Genomic DNA, 24760 nt, shown 5'->3' on the forward strand with positions numbered 1-24760 from the left:
CAAAGCAAATAGTCTGGGTAGCCATTTAATTAGATGTACAGGGGTCTTATGGCTGTTTAGAAGCCTCTTGGACCTGGACTTAGCATTCCGGTACCGCTTGCCATAAGGTAGCAGAGAGACCAGTCTATGACTGGGGTGGCTGGAGTCTTTGACATTTTTTGGGGTCTTCTTCTGACACCGCCTGGTATAGAGGTCCTGGATGGCAGGAAGCTTGGCCCCAGTGAAGTACTGGGTCGTACACACTACCCTTTGTAGTGCCTTGCGGTCAGAGGCCGAGCAGTTGCCATACCAGGCAGTGATGCAACCAGTCAGGATGCTCTCGATGGTGCAGCTGTAGAAATATTTAAGGATCTGAGGCCCCATGACAAATCTTTTCAGTCTCCTGAGGGGGAATAGACTTTGTCGTGCTCTCTTCATGACTGTCTTGGTGTGCTTGGCCCATGTTATTTTGTTGGTGATGTGGACACCAAGGAACTTGAAGCTCTCAACCTGCTCCACTACAGCCCCTTCAGTGAGAATGGGGGCATGCTCTGTCCTCCTTTTCCTGTAGTCCACAATCATTTCCTTTGTCTCATCACGTGGAGGGAGAGGTTGTTGTCCTGGCACCACACGGCCAGGTCTCTGACCTCCTTCCTATAGGCTGTCTCGTCGTTGTCGGTGATCAGGCCTACCACTGTTGTGTCATCAGCAAACTTAATGATACTGTTGGAGTCACGCCTGGCCATGTAGTCATGAGTGAACAGGGAGTACAGGATGGGACTGAGCACGCACCGCTGAGGGGCCCCCGTGTTGAGGATCAGCATGGCGGATGTGTTGTTACCTACCCTTACCACCTGGGGGCGGCCCGTCAGGAAGTCCAGGATCCAGTTGCAGAGGGAGGAGTTTAGTCCCAGGGTCCTTAGCTTAGTGATGAGCTTTGAGGGCACTATGGTGTTGAACGCTGAGCTCTAATCAATGAATAGCATTCTCACATAGGTGTTCCTTTTGTGCAGGTTTGAAAGGGTAGTGTGGAGTGCAATAGAGATTGCATCATCTGTGGATCTTTTGGGGTGGTATGCAAATTGGAGTTGGCTTAGGGTTTCTGGGATAATGGTGTCGATGTGAGCCATGACCAGCCTTTCAAAGCACTACATAGCTACAGACGTGAGTGCTACTGGCCGGTAAACATTTAGGCAGGTTACCTTCGCTTCCTTGGGAACAGGGACTATGGTGGTCTGCTTGAAACATAGCTATTACAGACTCGGTCAGGGAGAGGTTGAAAATGTCAGTGAAGACACTTACCAGTTGGTCAGCGCATGTCTGGAGTACACGTCCTGATAATCGGTCTTGTGAATATTGACCTGTTTAAAGGTCTTAGTCACATCGGTTGTGGAGAACGTGATCATACAGTCATCCGGAACAGCTGATGCTCTCATGCATGTTTCAATGTTACTTGCCTCGAAGCGAGCATAGAAGTAATTTAGCTCGTTTGGTAGGGTCGTGTGACTGGGCAGCTTGCAGCTGTGCTTCCCTTTGTCGTCTGTAATAGTTTGCAAGCCCTGCCACATCCGACGAGCGTCTGAGCTGGTGTAGTACGATTCGATTTCTTGTATTGACGATTTGCCTGTTTGATGGTTCATCGGATGGCATAGCGGGATTTCTTATAAGCTTTCGGGTTAGAGTCCCACTCCTTGAAAGCGGCAGCTCAATCCTTTACAGGATGTTGCCTGTAATCCACGGCTTCTGGTTGGGGTATGTACGTACAGTCACTGTAGGGACAACGTCATTGATGCACTTATTGTTGAAGCCAGTGACTGATGTGATGTACTCCTCAATGCCATCAGAAGAATCCCAGAACATATTCCAGTTTGTGCTAGCAAAACAGTCCTGTAGCTTAGCATATTCTTCAGCTGACCACTTTTTTATTGACCGAGTCACTGGTGATTTCTTCTTTAGTTTTTGCTTGTAAGCAGGAATCAGGAGGATAGCATTATGGTCAGATTTGCCAAATGGAGAGCGAGGGAGAGCTTTGTACGGGTCTCTGTGTGTGGAATAAAGGTGGTCTAGAGTTGTTTTCCCCTCTGGTTGCACATTTAACATGCTGGAAGTAATTAGATAAAAGGGATTTAAGTTTCCCTGCATTAAAGTCCTCGGCCACTAGGAGGCCGCCTCTGGATGTGCGTTTTCCTGTTTTCTTATGGCCGTATACAACTCATTTAGTGCGGTCTTACTGGCAGCATCAGTTTGTGGTCGTGAATAGACAGCTACGAAGAATATAGATGAAAACTCTCTTGGTAGATAGTATGGTCTACAGCTTATCATGAAATACTCGACCTCAGGTGAGCAAAACCTCGAGACTTAGATATCGTGCACCAGTTGTTGTTTACAAATATACATAGACCGCTACCACATGTCTTACCAGAGGCAGCTGTTCTATCCTGCCGATACAGTGTATAACCATCCAGCTGTATGTTATTAATGTCGTCGTTCAGCCACGACTCGGTGAAACTTAAGATCTTACAGTTTTTAATGTCCCGTTGGTAGGATATACGTGCTTGTAGTTCGTCCACTTTATTATCCAACGATTGTACGTTGGCCAATAGTACCGATGGTAAAGGCCAATTAGCCACTCGTCCCCGGATCCTCACAAGGCACCCCGTTCTCCTTCCGCGATATCTCAATTTCTTTCTCCTGCGAATGACGGGGATGAGGGCCTTATCGGGTGTCTGGAGTAAATCCCTTTCGTCCAACTCATTAAAGAAAAATTATTAGTCCAGTTCAAGGTGAGTAATCTCTGTTCTGATGTCCAGAAGCTCTTTTCAAGATGGTAACAGCAACATTATGTGCAAAAAACGTTACAAACAATGCGAAAAAACTAACAAAGTAGCACGTTAAGAGCCCCAAAAACGTCTGCACTCCCCTCCGGCACCATCACGCTCTGATATTAAATTCACACTACACCACTTCATAGTACAGCTCTGATATTAAATTCACACTACACCACCTCATAGTACAGCTCTGATATTAAATTCACACTACACCACCTCATAGTACAGCACTGATATTAAATTCACACTACACCACCTCATAGTACAGCACTGATATTAAATTCACACTACACCACCTCATTGTACAGCTCTGATATTAAATTCACACTACACCACCTCATGGTACAGCTCTGATATTAAATTCACACTACATCACCTCATAGTACAGCTCTGATATTAAATTCACACTACATCACCTCATAGTACAGCTCTGATATTAAATTCACACTACACCACCTCATAGTACAGCTCTGATATTAAATTCACACTACATCACCTCATGGTACAGCTCTGATATTAAATTCACACTACACCACCTCATAGTACAGCTCTGATATTAAATTCACACTACATCACCTCATAGTACAGCTCTGATATTAAATTCACACTACACCACCTCATAGTACAGCTCTGATATTAAATTCACACTACACCACCTCATAGTACAGCTCTGATATTAAATTCACATTACTTCATAGTTTAGTTCATAGTTATTTGAGAGTTAAAGTGTTTGTGTTTTTTTGTTGTGATTGTTATTATTCTTATTATTATTGATAATGAGTATGTATTATTATCATATATTTTTGAAGGACCCATGCTGCAGAAGCTGTTAATAATATTATTATTATTATTACTACATATTTCTTAAGGCCCTAAGCTGCAGAAGCTGGCCCAGAGTCTAGGAGACATTCAGGTGATCTCTGGCGCCGCCTCTCTGAGTATAGAACGACTCCCATTGGCTGCCGAGGGCCTCTACACTTGCCAGGCTCTCTACGACACAGAGCAGGGAGCCAAGCTATACTACTACTACATACGCCTACGGGTACTGGGTAAGATATAGTACTACTACTGCTACTACTACTACTGCTACTACTACCACTACTACTGCTGCTACTATAATACTACTATTACTGCTACTACTACTACTACATACACCTACGGGTACTGGGTAAGATATAGTACTACTACTGCTACTACTACTATCACTACTACTACTACTACTACTATACTACTACTACATACACCTACGGGTACTGGGTAAGATATAGTACTTCTACTGCTACTACTACTGCTACTACTACTACCACTACCACTACTACTGCTGCTACTATAATACTACTATTACTGCTACTACTGCCACTACTATTAACACTACTACTATTACTACTGCTACTACTAAGACTACTACTACTATTGTTACTACTGCTTCTACTACTACTACTACTATACTACTACTACTACTACTGCTACTGCTACTACAATTACTTCTACTACAGCTATACTACTACTACTACTGCTACTACTGCTACTACTATTACTTCTACTACAGCTATACTACTACTACTACTACTGCTACTACTACTTCTACTACTATTACTGCTACTACTACTACTACTACTACTACTACTACTTTCTTCTCGAACTGCACTGTTGGTTAAGGGCTTATAAGTAAGCATTTCACGGTAAGGTCCACACTTGTATTCGGTGCATGTGACAAAGTTTGATTTGATTTGACTACTACTCTACTACTACTGCTTCTACTGCTACTACTACTACAGCTACAACTACTACTACTACTACTACTACTACCACTACTACTACTACGTCTCCCTCAATGTCAGTAAGACCAAGGAGCTGATAGTGGACTATATGAGAAAGAGGAGAGCATCTTTATATTATTCATCTCTTTATTTACATTATTAATCTCTTTATTTATATTATTCATCTCTTTATGTATATTATTTATTTTACTCATCTATTTTTGTATTATATTTATCTCTTTATTTATCTTATTTATCTTATTCATCTCTTTATTTATCTTATTTATCACCCTCGGAACCAGAGACCTTCCTTCCCACCTAGTGCCTGATGAGGGCACTCAGCTGGGGAATTGGGAAGCAGGTCCGTGAGGAGCAGCATTCCCAGCCGAACACCGGGGGCCCCGGGGGCCCCCCAGATAACCGGATGTTTGTGCATGATGCTGTCCGCCCCTCAGTCCTGGAGTGGGCCCATTCTTCCAGGCTTACCTGCCGCCCGGGCTTCCGCGGACCCTGGCCTTTATGCGGCAAAGCTTTTGGTGGCCTACCATGGTCTCCGCATTCGTCGCCGCCTGCTCAATCTGTGCGCAGAACAAGACTCCTCGGGAAGCTCCGGCTGATCTCCTTCAACCACTTCCTGTCTCTCACCGTCCCTGGTCTCACATATCCCTGGACTTCATCACGGGTCTTCCCCTTTCTGATGGCAACACCACCATCCTGACAGTAGTGGATCGGTTTTCCAAAGCCGCTTATTTCATTCCTTTCCCCAAGCTACCCTCTGCCAAAGAGACCGCCCAGCTCATGGTGCAGCACGTCTTCCGGATCCATAGACTCCCAGGGACATGGTCTCCGACCAGGGTCCACAGTTCTCGTCCCGTTCTGTGTTCTGCACACTCATTGGGTCGTCGGCACGGCTGTCCTCCGGGTTGCACCCTCAGTCCAAGGGCCAGTTCGTACTGTCAAGGCTCAGGAGAATACCCAGATTCAGGCAGTTTTGAAGTAACAAAAGTTTATTACAAAAACAGGGGGGCAGGCAAACGACAGGTCAAGGGCAGGCAGAGGTCAGTAATTCAGAGCAGAGTCCGAAAGGTACAGAATGGCAGGCAGGGTCAGGGTCAGGGCAGGCAGGATGTTCAAAAATGGTAAAACAAGAAAACAGGAATTAGAGAAAAGAAAAACGCTGGTAGGCTTGACGAAACAAAACGAACTGGCAACAGACAAACAGAGAAAGGAAGATGGACGACATCTGGAGGGGGGGTGACAGATCAGGGCGTGACAGGTATGGCAAATGTACTGCCCACGACCACAAAGCTCTACAGAGGGTGATGCGCACAGCCCAGTACATCACTGGGGCCGAGCTCCTTGCCATCCAGGACATTTATATTAGGCCCAAAACATTGGGACAAAGAATCCAGCCAATACATCCGGCAAACAGTCCCCGAGCATCGGCTCTCGGGACCAACAGGCTCCGAGACAGCTTCTACCCCAAGCCATAGGACTGCTAAATTGCCATAACAGTACCCTGTAATTTTTTCTTTATTTAACTAGGCAGGTCATTAATGGTTGCCCGGACTATCTGTACTGACCCTATCTGGCCCTGACCCTAAGCAGCCTCACAGTGCATTTGGTAAGTATTCAGACACCTTGACTTTTTCCACATTTTGTTACGTTACAGCCTTATTCGAAAATGGATTAAAAAAAAATCCTCTTCAATATACACAAACCATGCCCCATAATGACAAAGAAAAAACTTTTTAATTTTATTTTTAATTTTAGGTTAATGTATTCAAAAATAAATATTTATATCTTATTTACATAAGTGTTCAGACACTTTGCTATGAGATTCGAAATTGAGCTCAGTCCTGTTTCCATTGATCATCCTTGAGATGTTTCTACAACTTGATTGGAGTCCACCTGTGGTAAATTCAATTGATTGGACATGATTTGGAAAGGCACACACCTGTCTATATAAGGTCCCACAGTTGACAGTGCATGTCAGATCAAAAACCAAGCCATGAGGTCGAAGGAATTATCCCTAGAGCTCCGAGACATGATTGTGTTGAGGCACAGATCTGGGGAAGGGTACCAAAAAAGTGCTGCAGCATTGAAGGTCCCCAAGAACACAATGACCTCGATCATTCTTAATTTGAAGATTGGAACCAGCAAGACTCTTCCAGGAGCTGGTCGCCCGGCCAAACTGACCAATCAGGGGAGAAGGGTCATGGAGGTCATCAAGAACCTGATGGTCAATCTGACTGAGCTCCAGAGTTCCTCTGTGAAGATGGGAGAAACATCCAGAAGGACAACCATCTATGCAGAACTCCACTAATCAGTCCTCTATGGTAGAGTGGCCAGACGAAAGCCACTCCTCAGTAAAAGGCACATGACAGCCTGCTTGGAGTTTGCCAAAAGGGACCTAAAGACTCTCAGACCATGAAAAACAAGATTCTCTGGCCTGATGAAACCAAGACTGAACTTTTTGGCCTGAATGCCAAGCTTCACGCCTGGAGGAAACCTGACACCATCGCAACGGTGAGGCATGGTGGTGGCAGTATCATTCTGTGGGGATGTTTTCAGTGGCAGTGTCTGTGAGACTAGTCAGGATCGAGGGAAATATGTACAGAGAGATTCTTGATGAAAACTTGCTCCAGAGCGCTCAGGACCTGAGACTGGGGTGAATATTCACCTTCTAACAGGACAATAACCCTAAGCACACAGCCAAGACAACGCAGGAGTGGCTTATGGGACAAGTCTCTGAATGTCCTTGAGTGGCCCCGCCAGAGCCCGGACTTGAACCCGATCTAACATCTCTGGAGAGACCTGAATATAGCTGTGCAGCAATGCTCCCCATCCAACCTGACAGAGCTTGAGAGGATCTGCAGAAAAGAATGGGATAAACTCAATTTTTTTTTTTTTAAATCCCCAAATACAGGTGATTTACTGGGCCATACACACTACCCTCTGTAGCTCGTTATGGTCGGATGCTGAGCAATTGCCATACCAGGTGGTGATGCAATCGGTCAAAATGCTTTCGATGGTGCAGCTGTAGAACTTCCTGTGGATCTCGACACCCATGCCGAATCTTTTCAGTCTCCTGACGGGAAAAAGGTGTTATCGTGCCCTCTTCACGACTGTCTTCGTGTGTTCGCACCATGATAGTTTGTTGTTGATGTTGACACCAAGGAACTTGAAACTCTCGACCCACTCCACTACTGCCCCATCGATGTTAATGGGGGCCTGTTCGGCCCTTCTTTTCCTTCAGTCCACGATCAGCTCCTTTGTCTTGGTCACATTGAGGGAGAGGTTGTAATCCTGGAAACACACGGCCAGGTGTCTGACCTGCTCCCCTATCGGCAGTGTCTCATCGTTGTCAATAATCAGGCCTACCGCTGTTGGGTTGTCAGAAAACTTACTGATGGTGTTGGAGTTGTGCTTGGCCACGCGGTCATGTGTGCACAGGGAGAACAGGAGGGGACTAAGCAGGCACCCCTGAGGGGCCCCCCGTGTTCAGGATCAGTGTGGCAGATGTGTTGTTACCTACCCTTACCACTTGGGAGCAGCCGTCAGAAAGTCCAGGATCCAGTTGCAGAGGTAGGTATTTAGTCCCAGGATCCTTATCTTAGTGATGAGCAATGTGGCTACAATGCTGCACTATGGTGTTGAACGCTAATTTGTCCGTTGGATTGCCAGATGGTGAAGTGTGATTCATCAGTCAAGAGAACGCGTTTCCACTGTTCCAGAATCCAATGGTGGCAATCTTCACCCAACACCAGCCAACGTTTGGCATTGCACATGGCGATCTTAGGCTTGTGTGCAGCTGCTCGGCCATGGAAACCCATTTCATGAAGCTCCCGACGAACTGTTATTGTGCTGACTTTCCTTCCAGAACAGTCTGGAACTTGGTAGTGAGTGTTGTATTTGAGGACAGACAATTTTTACTTGTTACTTGCTTCAGCACTCCCATTCTTTGAGCTTGTGTGGCCTACCATTTTGCAGCTGAGCCGTTGTTGCTCCAAGACATTTCAACTTCACAATAACAGCACTTACAGTTGACCGGGGCAGCTCTAGCAGTGCAGAAATTTGACGGACTGACTTGTTGGAAAGGTGGCATCTTATGATGGTGCCACGTTGAAAGTCACTGAGCTCTTCAGTAAGGCCATTCTACTGCCAATGTTTGTCTATTAAGATTGCAAGGCTGTGTGCTTGATTTAATACACCTGTCAGCAATGTGTATGTATATATAGTGTATGTATGGCCAAGGTTTTTCCATACAAGGCTGAAGTCAACATGTGCAAAATGCTGACCTAGACACTTTTGTGCAATCGGAGCACAAACAAATATGCACAAATATGCTAGCAAATGTAGCCAGTTAAAGTTGGCTAGCTAGGAAATGTTAAGCAACGTAAGACTGTAATGTTAGCTAAGGTGTATGGCCAGCTGATGCTGTAGAACTTCTTTAGGATCCGGGGAAACATGTTGAATATTTTCAGTCTCCTGAGGGGGAAAAGGTGTTATCGTGCCCTCCTCACGACTGTCTTGGTGTACTTGGACCATTACTACTGCTACTATTACTACTACTACTGCTACTATTACTACTACTACTAATACTATTGATACAACTAGTACTACTATTACCGCCCGTACTACTACTGCAACTAGTACCACCATTACTACCACTACTACTACTACTACTACTGCTAATATTGACACCACCACCATTACTACTACTACTGCTATTACTACTACTACTACTACGACTACTACTATTACTACTAATACTACTACTAACACTAATACTACTAATAATGCTACTGCTACAATTACTACTGAAACAGCTACTGATACTATTATTACAACTACTACTACTGCTACTAGTACTACTACTAATACTACTAATACTACTACTATTACCACCAGTACTACTACTGCTACTATTACCACCATTACTACTACTATGAATACTACTGCTACTAATGCTGCTATTACTAATGCTGCTAAGGCTTCTAATACTGCTAATACTACTATACCAACTACTACAAATACTACAACTACTACATCTACCACTACTACTATTCCTGCAACTATTAATACTACCACTACTGCTACTATTACTAATACTACTACTACTACTACTATTACTTAATCTTCAACTATTATTCATTCTACTATTACTATCACTACTACTACTCCTACTTCTACTATTACCACGACTAATATAGTAATATGCTACTACTACTACTGTTACTATTACTAATATTATTACTACTACTACTAATATGATTACTACACCTACTACTAATAATAATAATAATATTACTACTACTACTATTACCACCACTACTACTACTTCTAATACCACAACTACTACTACCACTACTACTACCACTACTGCTAATATGTCTACTACTTATGCTATTATTAGTATTATTATTACTATTATTACCACCACCAGTACTACTACTACTACTATTAGTAATACTACTACTAATACCACTACTGCTACTTTTATTATCACTGCTAATGCTAGTACTACTTTTGCTACTATTACTACTACTACTACTCTTATTTCTACTGCTGCTACTATTATTACAACTAATATAAGCACAACTGCTACCACTGCTACTATTTCGACCACTGCTGCCACTGCTACTATTAACACTACCACTACTACTACTACTATTCTTACCACTACTACTACTACTATTATTATTACTACTAGTGCTACTGCTATTACTACCACCACTGCCACTGTTATTACCACTGCTAATGCTACTACTACTTTTGCTACTATTACTAGTACTATTACTATTACAACTAATATAAGCACTACTTCTACTACTGCAATTAGTACGACCACTGCTACCACTGATACTATTACTACTACTACGACTACTATTACTACTACTGCTACTATTACTACTACTATTATTAATACTACTACTACTATTATTACAACTAATATTACTACTACTACTACTACTACTATTACTACTACTGCCACTACTACTGCTAGTATTAGTGCTAGTATTACTACTACTTCTACTTCTACTACTAATACTGCTGCTATTACTACTACTACTACTGCTATTGCTACTACTACTACCACTACTATTAATTTCATTACTACTATTACTACTACTGCCAGTACTACTGCTAGTATTAGTGCTACTTGAAATTGTACTACTACTACTATTACTGCTACTATTACTACTACCACTACTGCTACTACTACTATTACTACCACTACTACTATTACTGCTACTATTACTACTACCACTACTACTACAATTACTTCTATTACTACTATTATTACTACTAATACTACTACTACTACTCCTTCTACTACTACTACCACTACACCTGATGCTGCTACTACTACTACTACTACTACTGTTACTATACTACTACTACTCCTACTACTACTTCTACCACTATTCCTAAACCTACTACTGCATTCACTACTACTACTACTACTATTACTGCTACTATTACTATACTGCTACTATTACTATTACCACTACTACTACTATTACTTCTATTACTACTATTATTACTACTAATACTACTACTACAGCTACTACTACAGCTACTACTACTGCTACTACTACTACTACTACTAGTGCTATTACTAGTGCTATTACTAGTGCTACTATACTTCTACTACTACTATAGTACTGTTTTACTACTACTAATACTACATTAATGTGTGTGTTTGTGCGTGTGTGCGTGTGCGCATGTGCGTGTGTGTGTGTGTGTGTGTGTGTGTGTGTGTGTGTGTGTGTGTGTGTGTGTGTGTGTGTGTGTGTGTGTGTGTGTGTAGTCCCAGTCAGTAAGCCCTATATTCTGCTGAGTGATGCGTCCCCGGCGGAGGGATCTTTGGTGTGGCTGCGCTGCGGCCTGGAGAACGGCACTGAGCCGCTTTACTTTCTTTGGGAGCATGAGACACACAGCGGATTGGTCAGCACTGTCTCCCAGGGCAACAGCAGCGTGTTCAACATGACAGAAGTCAACCGTAACCACACAGGCTGGTATCGTTGTGTGGCCCGGAACCAGGTCAACCAGGAACGGTCCGACCGCATCTGGCTGGACATCATCTGTTAGTATACACACTACACACTGAACACTACACCCTAAACCCTACACACTACCTCTAATGATGAACCCTAACTTCTAACCCATCTGGCTGGACATCATCTGTTATTCACCCCACCCCCTAAACCCTACACACTACCTCTTTGAACCCTAACTTCTAACCCATCTGGCTGGACATCATCTGTTAGTATACACACTACACCACCCCTAAACCCTACACACTACCTCTAATGATGAACCCTAACTTCTAACCCATCTGTCTGGACATCATCTGTTAGTATACACACTACACACTGAACACTACACCCTAAACCCTACACACTACTCCTAATAGTGTCCCCCACTGGAACGTTCTCTGCTGGACCTTTGTGTAGTTCCCTGTAAGTTCCCAGGACATCACTGAGGACCATGTCAGGACCTTGTCATGACTATTTTTAGGACATTCTCAGGGCTTTAATTTTACTAGTCCTTAGGATGTTGAGCGATGTCCCAAACAAACGTTTTTTGCACAGGAGGCTGCTTAGGGTAGAACGGCTCATAATAATGGCTGGAATGGAGCAAATGGAATCTCATCAAGTGCCTGGAAACCATGTGTTTGATGTATTTGATACCAGTCTACTTTTTCTGCTCCAGCCATTACCACGAGTCCATTCTCCCCCATTTAAGGTGCCACCAACCTGTTGTGTCTCTGCTGGACCTTTGTGTAGTTCCCTGTAAGTTACCAGGACGTCACTGAGGACCATGTCAGGACCTTTATAGGACGTTCTTGGGACATTGTGTCATGGTCCCCTAGAGGTTTTCTTCAAGTGTTAGTCCTAGGTGTCCCAAACCATTTTAAGTAAAGTAATTAAGTGGCACGGTGGTTAAAAGGTAAGTGGTACGATGTTCAGATAAAATAGTGGAAATGTCTTTAGTCAATGACACTTATTAATACTGACTTTATAAGAAGAGATTTGAACTTACAACCTCTGGATTTGGGGTATGCTGGTCTTTCTGCTGCGCTGCATAGTCTGTGATATATCTTATAATACATCGCTGCACTTAGAGAAAGATCTGTAAAGATCCATCTACACTGCTATTTTAGTTTTCACCCCACAAACAGGGGATGTCCTAAAGACATTCAGCCACATTCCCATTAGGTCTCTTAAGTTTTCGGCGAGATGTTATCCATGGAACATTTAATGACCACAAGGCAATGTTTCATGATGGTCAAGGGGGTGTCGCATGATGGTCCCAAGGGAACGTTCTCTGGGGGACATTTTGTGTAGTTCAAAGGATGTCACTGAGGACCATGTCAGGATGTTTTTAACACGTTCTCTGGACATTTATTTTACCATGTTCAGGCTGTCTTGTAATGGTCCCAAGAAAATGCTGTTTTATGTTTATATAAGTGATGGAATGGGATTTTGAGATAAGTGGGATGAAGTTCAGTTTACACAATAGCTTATATTGGAAATAATAACTTTCACAGTAGTCACTTTTCCATATCAACCTAGCTGGGATTTGAACTCATAACCATTCTACCTCAAGGTCGGTAGAACTCTCAGAAGTCCCCTACATATTTGTTACAAACAATACATATCTGCACTGGAAAATACATTGCCATCAGCAATGTTATTTCTGTGTGACCAGTTAATCAAAATATTCCCTCAACATGGATTTGTTTTACTTCTTCAAAGATTTTAAAATTTTCTGTAAATGTTTTATGTTGCTGGAGCATGTTGCTCTGTTTTTATGTTACTCTTGTGTGGAATTTGCTAGAGACAAGGGAAATCTGTTTGATAAATGGCATGCTGCTAGCAAGGTAACTGATTTCAACTCTCTCCGGGAGTTAATCTTGTTGGAAGAGTTTAAAAATTGCTTGCCCGAACGCATTGTAGTTTACCTAAATGAACAGAAAGTATCCTCCCTGTCAGAAGCGTCTGTGTTGGCAGACGAGTTTGTGTTGACGCACAAGAGCGCGTTTGCGGCTAATACTGAGAGTAGAGCCACTGAATTACCTACATGTAGCCCTACTCGGTCAGTAGTACATCAAGCACGGCAGAAAAATGAGCGGCCCTGTTTCTATTGTCATAAGATGGGACATATGATTAATGATTGCTTCCTGCTAAAACGCAAACAAGGGATGCCTATTCGTGCCAAGCCGCCAACAGGTGTAGGGCTAATTCGTATAGTTGGGAGGTCTGAAACGAAACAGGTGCCTCAGGGAAAATGTAGTTTGAAAGTCCCAGTCCCCGACCGCAGTTATGAACCGTTCATTTTTGAGGGGTTTGTTTCTCTAACGAATGACGAACCATCTCAGCGTCCGGTCAAAATCCTTCGAGATACTGGTGCGGCGCAGTCATTTATATTGTCTGATGTGTTGCCCTTATCCGACAATACATACTGTGGTTCCAGTGTGTTAGTTCAGGGTATTGAAATGGGTTTTGTCCCAGTGCCATTGCACTTTGTGAATGTACACTCTGAGTTAACTTCTTTCGGATCAGCGTCCCACCTCGACAACATCCGGTGAAATTGCAGAGCGCCAAATTCAAATTAAATTACTATAAAAATGTAACTTTCATAAAATCATGACTGCAATATATCAAAATAAAGCTTAACTTGTTAATCCAGCCGCCATGTCAGATTTCAAAAAGGCTTTACGGCTAAAGCAAACGATGCGATTATCTGAGGACAGCGCCCCGCATACCAACACATGAAAAACATATTTCAACCAGGCAGGTGCGACACGAAAGTCAGAAATAGCGATATAAAAAATGCCTTACCTTTGAAGATCTTCTTCTGTTGGCACTCCAAAAGGTCCCAGAAACATCACAAATGGTCCTTTTGTTTGATAAGTTCCTTCTTTATATCCCCAAAATGTCCATTTATTTTTCGCGTTTGATTCAGAAATACACCAGTTCCAACTCACCAACATGACTACAAAGTATCTAATAAGTTACCTGTAAACTTGGTCAAAACATTTCAAACAATGTTCCTAATCCAACCTTAGCCTCTCTGGGATTTGTGGGATGCTAGCGTCCCACCTCGACAACAGCCAGTGAAATTGCAGGGCGCCAAATTCAAACAACAGAAATAAAATTCCTCAAACATACAAGTACTAAACACCATTTTAAAGATAAACTTCTTGTTAATCCAACCACAGTGTCCAATTTCAAAAAGGCTTTACGGCGAAAGCACACCATGCGATTATGTTAGGAGAGCGCCTAGCCACAAAAAAAAACATACAGACATTTTCCAGCCAAGGAGAGGGCTCACAAAAGTCAGAAATAGCGATTAAATGAATCACTAACCTTTGATGATCTTCATCTGGTGGCACTCCCAGGACTCCGTGTTAGACAATAAGTGTTCGTTTTGTTCAATAAAGTCCCTCTTTATGTCCAAAAACCTAATTTGAAATTGGCGCGTTATGTTCAGAAATGCATTGTCTCAAATAACAGCCGGTGAAATTGCAGAGCCAAATCAAATTACAGAAATACGCCTCATAAACATTGATGAAAGATACACGTGTTATACATAGGTTTAAAGATAAACTTCTTGTTAATCCAGCCGCTGTGTCAGATTTCAAAAAGGCTTTACGGCGAAAGCAAACCATACTATTATCTGAGGATAGCACCCCATCAAACAAACACAGACAATCATATTTCATCCCGCCAGGCGCGACACAAAACTCAGAAATAACGATATAAGTCATGCCTTACCTTTGAAGATCTTGTTTTGTTGGCACTCCAATATGTCCCATAAACATCACAAATGGTCCTTTTGTTCCATTAATTCTGTCGTTATATCTCCAAAATGTCCATTTATTTGGTGCGTTTGATCCAGAAAAACACTGGTTCCAACTCGCGCAATATGACTACAAAATATCTCATAAATTACATGTAATCTTTGTCCAAACATTTCAAACAACTTTCCTAATACAACTTTAGGTATGTTTTTAACGTAAATAATCGATAAAATTTAAGACGGGATAAACTGTGTTCAATACAGGATAAAAACAAAGTGCAGCGAGCTTTCAGGTCACGCGCCTCTAACAAACAATACACTTCACTCGACCCTCGTTCTGAACAGCAATACTTCTTCACTACACAAAGGAAAAACATCAACCAATTTCTAAAGACTGTTGACATCCTGTGGAAGTGATAGGAACTCCAAGCAAGTGCCTTAGAAATCTAGATCTCCATAGAAATAACATCCAAAAGAGGGTGACCTCAACAACAAAAATCCTGGGTGGTTTGTCCTCGGGGTTTCGCCTGCCAAATAAGTTCTGTTATACTCACAGACATCATTCAAACAGTTTTAGAAACTTTAGCGTGTTTTCTATCCAAATCTACTAATAATATGCATATCCGGGCCTGAGTAGCGGGCAGTTTACTTTGGGCACGCTTTTCATCGGGACGTGAAAATACCGCCCCCTAGCCTAGAGAGGTTAAACACTGGAGTGATAGATGTGCAGAAGATCAATGTGCAAGTAGAGACACTGGGGTGCAAAGGAGCAAAATAAATTAATAACAGTATGGGGATGAGGTAGTTGGATGGGATATTTACAGATGGGCTATGTACAGGTGCAATGATCTGTGAGCTGCTCTGACAGCTGGTGCTTAAAGTTAGTGAGGGAGATATGAGTCTCCAGCTTCAGAGATTTTTGTAATTCATTCCAGTCATTGGCAGCAGAGAACTGGAAGGAAAGGCAGCCAAATGAAGTGTTGGCTTTGGGGATGACCAGTGAAATATACCTGCTGGAGCCGCGTGCTATGGGTGGGTGCTGCTATGGTGACCAGTGAGCTGAGATAAGGCAGGGCTTTACCTAGCAGAGACTTATAGATGACCTGGAGCCAGTGGGTTTGGCGACGAATATGTAGCGAGGGCCAGCCAACGAGAGCATACAGGTCGCAGTGGTGGGTAGTATATGGGGCTTTGGTGACAAAACGGATGGCACTGTGATAGACTGCATCCATTTTGCTGAATAGAGTGTTGGAGGCTATTTTGTAAATTACATCGCCAAAGTCAAGGATCGGTAGGATGGTCAGTTTTACGAGGGTATGTTTGGCAGCATGAGCGAAGGATGCTATGTTGCGAAATAGGAAGCCGATTCTAGATTTAATTTTGGATTGGAGATGCCTAATGTGAGTCTGGAAGGAGAGTTTACAGTCTAACCAGACACCTAGGTATTTGTAGATGTCCACATATTCTAAGTCAGAACCGTCCAGAGTAGTGATGCTGGACGGGCGAACAGGTGCTGGTAGCGATCGTTTGAAGTGACCCCAAACTTTTGAACGGTAGTGTATATATATTTATAAACGATAAAAATAATAATAAAGGGAAAAAAGAATTTAAAAAGAATTTATTATTAACCTCTATGGAACAGAGTGGCGCGAAATACCAAAACCTCAAAAATGCAATAATTAAAAAATTTCAAACATACGACTATTTTACACCATTTTAAAGATAAGACTCTCATTAATCTAACCACATCGTCCAATTTCAAAAAGGCTTTAGAGCGAAAGCAAAACATTAGATTATGTTAGGAGAGTACCCAGCCAAAAATAATCACACAGCCGTTTTCCAAGCAAGCATATATGTCACAAATACCCAAAACACAGCTAAATGAAGCACTAACCTTTGATGATCTTCATCAGATGACACTCCTAGGACATTATGTTAAACAATACATGCATGTTTTGTTCAATCAAGTTCATATTTATATCAAAAAACAGCTTTTTACATTGGCGTGTGATGTTCAGAAAATGTATTCCCACCGAAAACTTCCGGTGAATTTATTAAATTACTCATCATAAACGTTGACAAAATACATAACAATTATTTTAAGAATTATAGATGCAGAACTCCTTTATGCAATCGCTATGTCAGATTTTAAAATAGGTTTTCGGCAAAAGCACATTTTGCAATATTCTGAGTACATAGCTCAGCCATCACGGTGAGCTATTCAGACACCCGCCAAGTTTGGGGCACACTAAACTCAGAATTAGTATTAGAAAAAATTGTTTTACCTTTGCTGATCTTCGTCAGAATGCACTCCCAGGACTGCTACTTCCACAATACATTTTGTTTTTGTTCCAAATCATCCATAGTTATGTCCAAATACCTCCATTTTGTTTGTGCGTTCAGGTCACTATCCAAAGGGTAACGCGTGAGCGCATTTCGAGACCAAAAAATTCAAAATGTTCCATTACCGTACTTAGAAGCATGTCAAACGCTGTTTAAAATCAATTTTATGGTATTTTTCTCGTAAAATAGCGATAATATTCCAACCGGACAATAGTGCATTCATTGAAAGAGGAAAAGAAAAAACAGCCTGGTCGTGTGAATGCGCATATTCAATCTCTTTGTCACCAGGCAGACCACTGACAAACTGAGCTCCTATACTCTGCCCAGAGACAGGAGACACCTCAATCCGCTTTCTGAAGGCTTTAGAGAGCCAATGGAAGCCTTAGAAAGTGCTACGTAACACCACAGATACTGTAGTTTTGATAGAGAATCAAAAGAAAAACTACAAATTCTCAGACAGGCCAAATTCCTGCTTGGAATTTTCTCAGGTTTTTGCCTGCCATATGAGTTCTGTTATACTCACAGACACCATTCAAACAGTTTTAGAAACTTCAGAGTGTTTTCTATCCAAATCTACTAATAATACTAATAACTACTAATAATATGCATATTCTCGTTTCTGGGCAAGAGTAGTAACCAGTTTAAATCAGGTACATTTTTTATGAAAATACTGCCCCCTAGCCCAGACATGTTAATAAATAATAATTGTTTGTGTGTATGTCCCCAACCATGCTGACAGACAAAGAGCAATGATTGGGTCAGTGGTTCACGAATCAGAGTCACAATGGACTCAGCAATTGAAACAAACAAAATGAGGGTTGGCGTGCTCAGGAATGTCGGTAGAAACCGGGAACTAGACAAAACCTCCAGGGGAACATGACACAATGTCCTAAAAATGTCCCGGACCATCTGGGAACGAGACAAAACCTGGCGGGGATCTTGACACAACTTCCCGAGAACATCCTAAAAACCTCCACTGGGATGTTCCAAAAAACTTCCAGGGGATTATGACAAAACATCCCGGCGACTTTAGGGGACCATTTTATGATGTCCTGGGGATGTCCTAACAACTTATTTTTGTTTGCTGGTTACCCGGTACTCTAATGTAGTGTATGTGTGTATAACGTAGTGTGTGTGTGTGTGTGTATGTATAACATAGTGTGTGTGTAAAGTAGTTTAACGTAGTGTTTGAAGTTTAGAGTATTTTATTTAAAAATTGTACCCCCTATTTCTTCCCAATTTCGATCTTGTCTCATTGCTGCAACTCCCCAATGGGCTCAGGAGGCGAAAGTCGAGTTATGCGTCCTCTGATACATGACCCACCAAACCTCACTTCTTAACACCCACCCGCTTAACCCGGAAACCACCCGCACCAATGTGTCGGAGGAAACACCGTTCAACTGACGACCGGGGTCAGCCTGCAGGTGGCCGGCCCGCCACAAGGAGTCGCTATTGTCACATGCACAAGTACAGTGGAATGCCTTTCTTGCTCTTTCCCAACAATGCACTTATTAATATCAGTAGTGCTATGAAAAGGTCAAGTGAAAAATTCAAGTAGAACAAAAACAGACTAGAACTAGAAATAAGAAGAGTACAAGAAAGTAGGTAAACTATATTGACGCTCTCGTCATGCTCCACTGCAGCCCTGTCGATGTGGTTGAGGGCGTGCTCTCCCTTCGTTTCCTGTAGTCCACGATCAGCTTCTTGGTCTTATTGACATTCAGGGAGAGGATGTTGTACTGGCAACACACATCCAGCTCACTGTCCAGGTCACTGACCTCCTCCCTGTAGGCTGTCTCATCGTCACTGGTGATCAGGCCTACCACCACTGTGTTGTCAGCAAATGTGATGATGGTGTTGGAGTCGTGCGTGGCCATACAGTTGTGGCTGAACAGGTAGCACAGGAGAGGTCTAAGAACACACCCCTGTGGGGTCCCATGTTGAAGGTCAGTGTGGCGGAGGTGATGTTGCCTACCCTTACCACCTGGGGCGGCTCGTCAGGAAATCCAGGATCCAGTTGCAGAAGGAGGTGTTTAGTCCCAGGGTCCCAAGCTTGGTAATGAGCTTGGAGGGGACTATGGTGCTGAATGCTGAGCTGTAGTCAATGAAAAGCATTCTCACATAGGTATTCCTCTTACCTAGCTGGTTGAGGGCAGTGTGGATTGCGATTGAGATTGCATCATCAATGGATCTGTTAGGGCGATATGCAAATTGGGGTGGGTCTAGGGTGTCTGGGATGATGGAGTTGTTGTGTGCCATAACCAGGCTTTCGAAGCACTTCGTGGACAATGGAACATGACAATGGTGATCAGCATGAAACATGTTGAGATTACAGACTGGGACAAGGAGAGGTTTAAAATTCCCGTGAACATGCCTGCCAGCTGTTCTGCGCATGCTCTGAGAACACACCCTGGAATACTATCTGGCCCTGCGCTCTTATGAGTGTTGGCCTGATTTAAAACCTTATTCAAGTCAGGTTTGGAGAATGCGATCACTCATTTCCCTGGGTCAGCAGAGGGCCGCATGCACGGCTCTGTGTTGGTTTGGTTGAAGTGTGCCTCAAATGCATTGAATTCGTTTGGTAGAGATGCATCATTGGGCAGATTACGGCAGGGTCTTCCTTTGTAATCCGTAATGGACTGCAGCCCCTGCCACATGCGGCAGGCGCGGAGCCTGTGTAATATGACTCCACCTTGTTGCTATACCGTCCTTTTGCTTGTTTGATGGCTCTATGGAGGTCGTAGCGGGACTTCTTGTATTTGTTCCTGTCGTCAGCCATAACTTTGGGGTTGGCTGGAATAGTCCTGTGTGCAGTAGCCTTGTCGTTAAGTTTAGCACAAAAACATTTGTGTTAATATATTGGGGAAGCAGCGAACCTTCACTGTCGGGACAACGTTGGCAGTGCATTTCCTAATGAAGCTGGTGACGGAGGTGGTTAGCTTGTCGATGCCATCAGCGAAGTCACGGAACATATTCCAGTCAGTGCAATCCTGTAGCATAGCATCGGATTCGCAGAACCGTTTCTCAGCAGAGCGCGTCACAGGTACTTCCTGTTTGAGCTTCTGCATGTAGAATGGAAGCAAGAGTAATGATCTGATTTGCAGAAGGTGGACTAAGGAAGGGCCTTGCATGCTTGCTTGTGGGTAGTCCTGAACAGTGGGCCAGGACTTTATGCTTTCCTGCTTGTTTACAGCCTTGTACAGTTCCTTAAGTCCCAGCTTGTTGTTGTTGTTTTTGTCCTGAGGTGGAATAATATACAGCAGTCACAATAACAGCTGAAAACTCTCTCGGGAGGTAGAAGGGTCGTCATTTGACAATTAGGTATTTGAAGATGGGTGATCAATGCATTGAGACTTCCACTGCGAAAGAGGCAGCACACCATTTGCTGTTGATGAAGAGACATACCCCTCCCCCTCTTGATTTCCCTGAATCCAATGTCCTGTCTGTTCTTGTCCAAAAGCCATGTTTCAGAAAATCAGTTACCAGAGTCCCGTTGATAGAAAATTCGCGATCCCAAGTCATCCATCTTATTATCAAGTGAATTGGTCAATAGAATGAAGGGAAGAGGTGGCTGGTTTTCCCTTAATCTCACTAGGATCCCCCTCTCCTGCCTCTTTAACGCTGGCGTTTCCTCTTGGATAGCCCAAAAAGCGGGTCGAAGTTGCACATAGAGCCCGGGGCAGATGAGTCAAAGTCAAAGCCGAAAATGAGGTTAGTAACTGCCGATTTGATGTTCAAAAGTTATTTTGATCATAACAAAATATATTTGGTGCAAAAAAGTTAAGATAAATGCCAAAAGAAGTTGGGTCGGCGCTCGCAAGACAGCAACCATACAGTACGGCGCTATCTTGTGTGTAACGTTGTGTGTGTGTGTGTAAAGTAATGTGTGTAATGTAATGTGTGTGTCCTCTCCCCAGTCGGTCCTGATATTCCCCAGATCGACGTGACCCCCCTACAGTGTAACAGACAGAGGATACTCTGTTAAGGAGAGACAGACGGTCTCTCTGCTCTGCCAGGCCCAGTCCAACCCTCCCAGTCAATATGTCTGGTTCTACAACAACAGGTATGCTTTAATACACACACAGATGGACGCATGCACACACACACACACACACACACACACACACACACACACACACACACACACACACACACACACACACACACACACAAGAATAAGCACACACCCAATTATTAATCATTATATTGAATATATTGTTTGTTTTTTGTCTTCCACATGTACATTTTGGGCTAGATTAAATCACTTAAACTCACAATAACCGAGCACTGCATAGCAGTTTCATTGTTTTTACTGCTTCTAACCCCAGCCAGGTGTTTTATATATTGGTTCTAATCCCAGTAAGGTGTTTATATATTGGTTCTAATCCCAGTAAAAAAGATATATATATTGGTTCTAACCCCAGCCAGGTGTTTTATATATTGGTTCTAATCCCAGCCAGGTGTTTTATATATTGGTTCTAATCCGGCCTGGTGTTTTATATATTGGTTCTAATCCCAGTCAGGTGTTTTATATATTGGTTCTAATCCAGCCTGGTGTTTTTTATATTGGTTCTAATCCCAGCCAGGTGTTTATATATTGGTTCTAATCCAGCCAGGTGTTTATATATTGGTTCTAATCCGGCCTGGTGTTTTTTATATTGGTTCTAATCCAGCCAGGTGTTTATATATTGGTTCTAATCCGGCCTGGTGTTTTTTATATTGGTTCTAATCCCAGCCAGGTGTTTATATATTGGTTCTAATCCCAGCCAGGTGTTTATATATTGGTTCTAATCCAGCCAGGTGTTTTATATATTGGTTCTAATTCAGTCAGTTGTTTTTTATATTGGTTCTAATCTGGCCTGGTGTTTATATATTGGTTCTAATCTGGCCTGGTGTTTTTTATATTGGTTCTAATCCCAGCCAGGTGTTTTATATATTGCTTCTAATTCAGCCAGGTGTACACGGGTCCTCAGTTCACCATCACTAGGATTCTGCGGATGAACACAGGTACCTATGCCTGTCAGGCTCAGAACACGTACCTCAACACCCGCTCTCTCAAGACCATCAACCTCACCGTTTACTGTGAGTAACCTCTGAGTTCTAACCCCTGACCTGTAACCTCTGACTTTCTCTCTTAACTTTCTACTGCTTCTCTCCGTGTGGCTTCACCACACACACACACACACACACACCAACAGACACAGAGAAAAGTTGGCGATGCAGCAAACCTTCCTAAAATGGCGCTGACAGAGAGGGCTGCCTTGCTTCTAGTCCTTAGGAAACTTTGCAGTATTTAGTTTTTTAATGTATTATTTGTTACATTGTTAGCCCAGAAAATCTTAGGTGTTACTACATACAGCCGGGAAGAACCATTGGATATCAGAGTGACATCAATATCAGAGGGGCGGCAGATAGCCTAGTGGTTAGAGCGTTGGACTAGTAACCGAAAGGTTGCAAAATCGAATCCCCGAGCTGACAAGGTAAAAAATATGTTGTTCTACCTCTGAACAAGACAGTTAACCCACTGTTCCTAGGCCGTCATTGAAAATAAGAATTTGTTCTTAACTGACTTGCCTAGCTAAATAACGGTCAAGTATTTTTTTACCAGCATTACGACCAAGAATAAGACTTTCCCTAAGCGGATCCTTTGTCTGAACCACCCAGGGCATTTGAACTGAGTCCAGAGGCTGACCCAAAACAACGCCGACAGGGAAAAGAGATGGAGAGAGCGGTCTTCTGGTTAGACTTCGGAGGCTCGCACACCACCCACCGCTTCCGAGTATATTACTTGCTAATATCCAGTCTCTAGATAACAAAGTAGACAAAATTAGGGCAAGGGTGGCTTTCCAGATATACATCAGGGATTGTAACATACTCTGTTTCACGGAAACATTGGTCTCTCGGGATATGCTGTCAGAGTCGATACAGCCACCTGGATTCTTTGTGCATTGCGCTGACAGGAATAAACATCTCTCCGGGAAGAACAAGTGCGGGGTGTACAGTGGCTTGCGAAAGTATTCACCCCCATTGGCATTTTTCCTATTTTGTTGCCTTACAACCTGGAATTAAAATTGATTTTGGGGGGGTTTGTGTCATTTGATTTACACAACATGCCTACCACTTTGAAGATGCAAAATATGTTTTATTGTGAGACAAGAAATACGACAAAAAAACAGAAAACTTGAACGTGCATAACTATTCACCCACCCCAAAGTCAATACTTTGTAGAGGCACCTTTTGCAGCAATTACAGCTGCAACTCTCTCGGGGCATGTCTCTATAAGCTTGGCACATGTAGCCACTGGGATTTTTGCCCATTCTTCAAGGTAAAACTGCTCCAGCTCCTTCAAGTTGGATGAGTTCCTGCTGGTGTACAGCAATATTTAAGTCATACCACACAATTTCTCAATTGGATTGAGGTCTTGGCTTTGACTAGGCCATTCCAAGACATTTAAATGTTTCCCCTTAAACCACTCAGGTGTTGCTTTAGCACAATGTTTAGGGACATTGTCCTGCTGGAAGGTGATCCTCCGTCCTAGTCTCAAATCTCTGGAAGACTGAAACAGGTTTCCCTCAAGAATGTCCCTGCATATAGTGCCATCCATCATTCCTTCAATTCTGACAAGTTTCCCAGTCCCTGCCGATGAAAAACATCCCCACAGCATGATGCTGCCACCACCATGCTTTTTCTTTAAGCAATGGCTTTTTTCTGGCCACTCTTCCGTAAAGCCCAGCTCGGTGGAGTGTACGGCTTAAAGCGGTCCTGTGGACAGATACTCCAATCTCTGCTGTGGAGCTTTGCAGCTCCTTCATGGTTATTTTTGGTCTCTTTGTTGCCTCTCTGATTAATGCCCTCCTTGCCTGGTCCATGAGTTTTGGTGGGCGGCCCTCTCTTGGCAGGTTTGTTGTGGTGCCATATTCTTTCTATTTTTTAATAATGGATTTAATGGTGCTCCGTGGGATGTTCAAAGTTTCTGATATTTTTTTAGAACCCAACCCTGATCTGTACTTCTCCACAACTTTGTCTCTGACCTGT

General features: G+C 42.9%; 1 protein-coding gene across 1 annotated transcript in view; it reads right to left on the reverse strand.

Moving 5' to 3' along the window:
- Window positions 1–20504, reverse strand: part of LOC106563966 (V-set and immunoglobulin domain-containing protein 10-like 2) — a 147454-nt gene extending 126950 nt beyond the window's left edge. Inside the window, exon 1 of the mRNA XM_045688924.1 lies at window positions 20381–20504. Within this exon, the coding sequence (XP_045544880.1) occupies window positions 20381–20504 (124 nt within the window). The remainder of the gene's footprint in view (window positions 1–20380) is intronic.
- Window positions 20505–24760: the final 4256 nt, after the last annotated feature.

The sequence above is a fragment of the Salmo salar genome, chromosome ssa11 (assembly GCF_905237065.1).
Source record: "Salmo salar chromosome ssa11, Ssal_v3.1, whole genome shotgun sequence".
Lineage (NCBI taxonomy): Eukaryota > Metazoa > Chordata > Actinopteri > Salmoniformes > Salmonidae > Salmo > Salmo salar.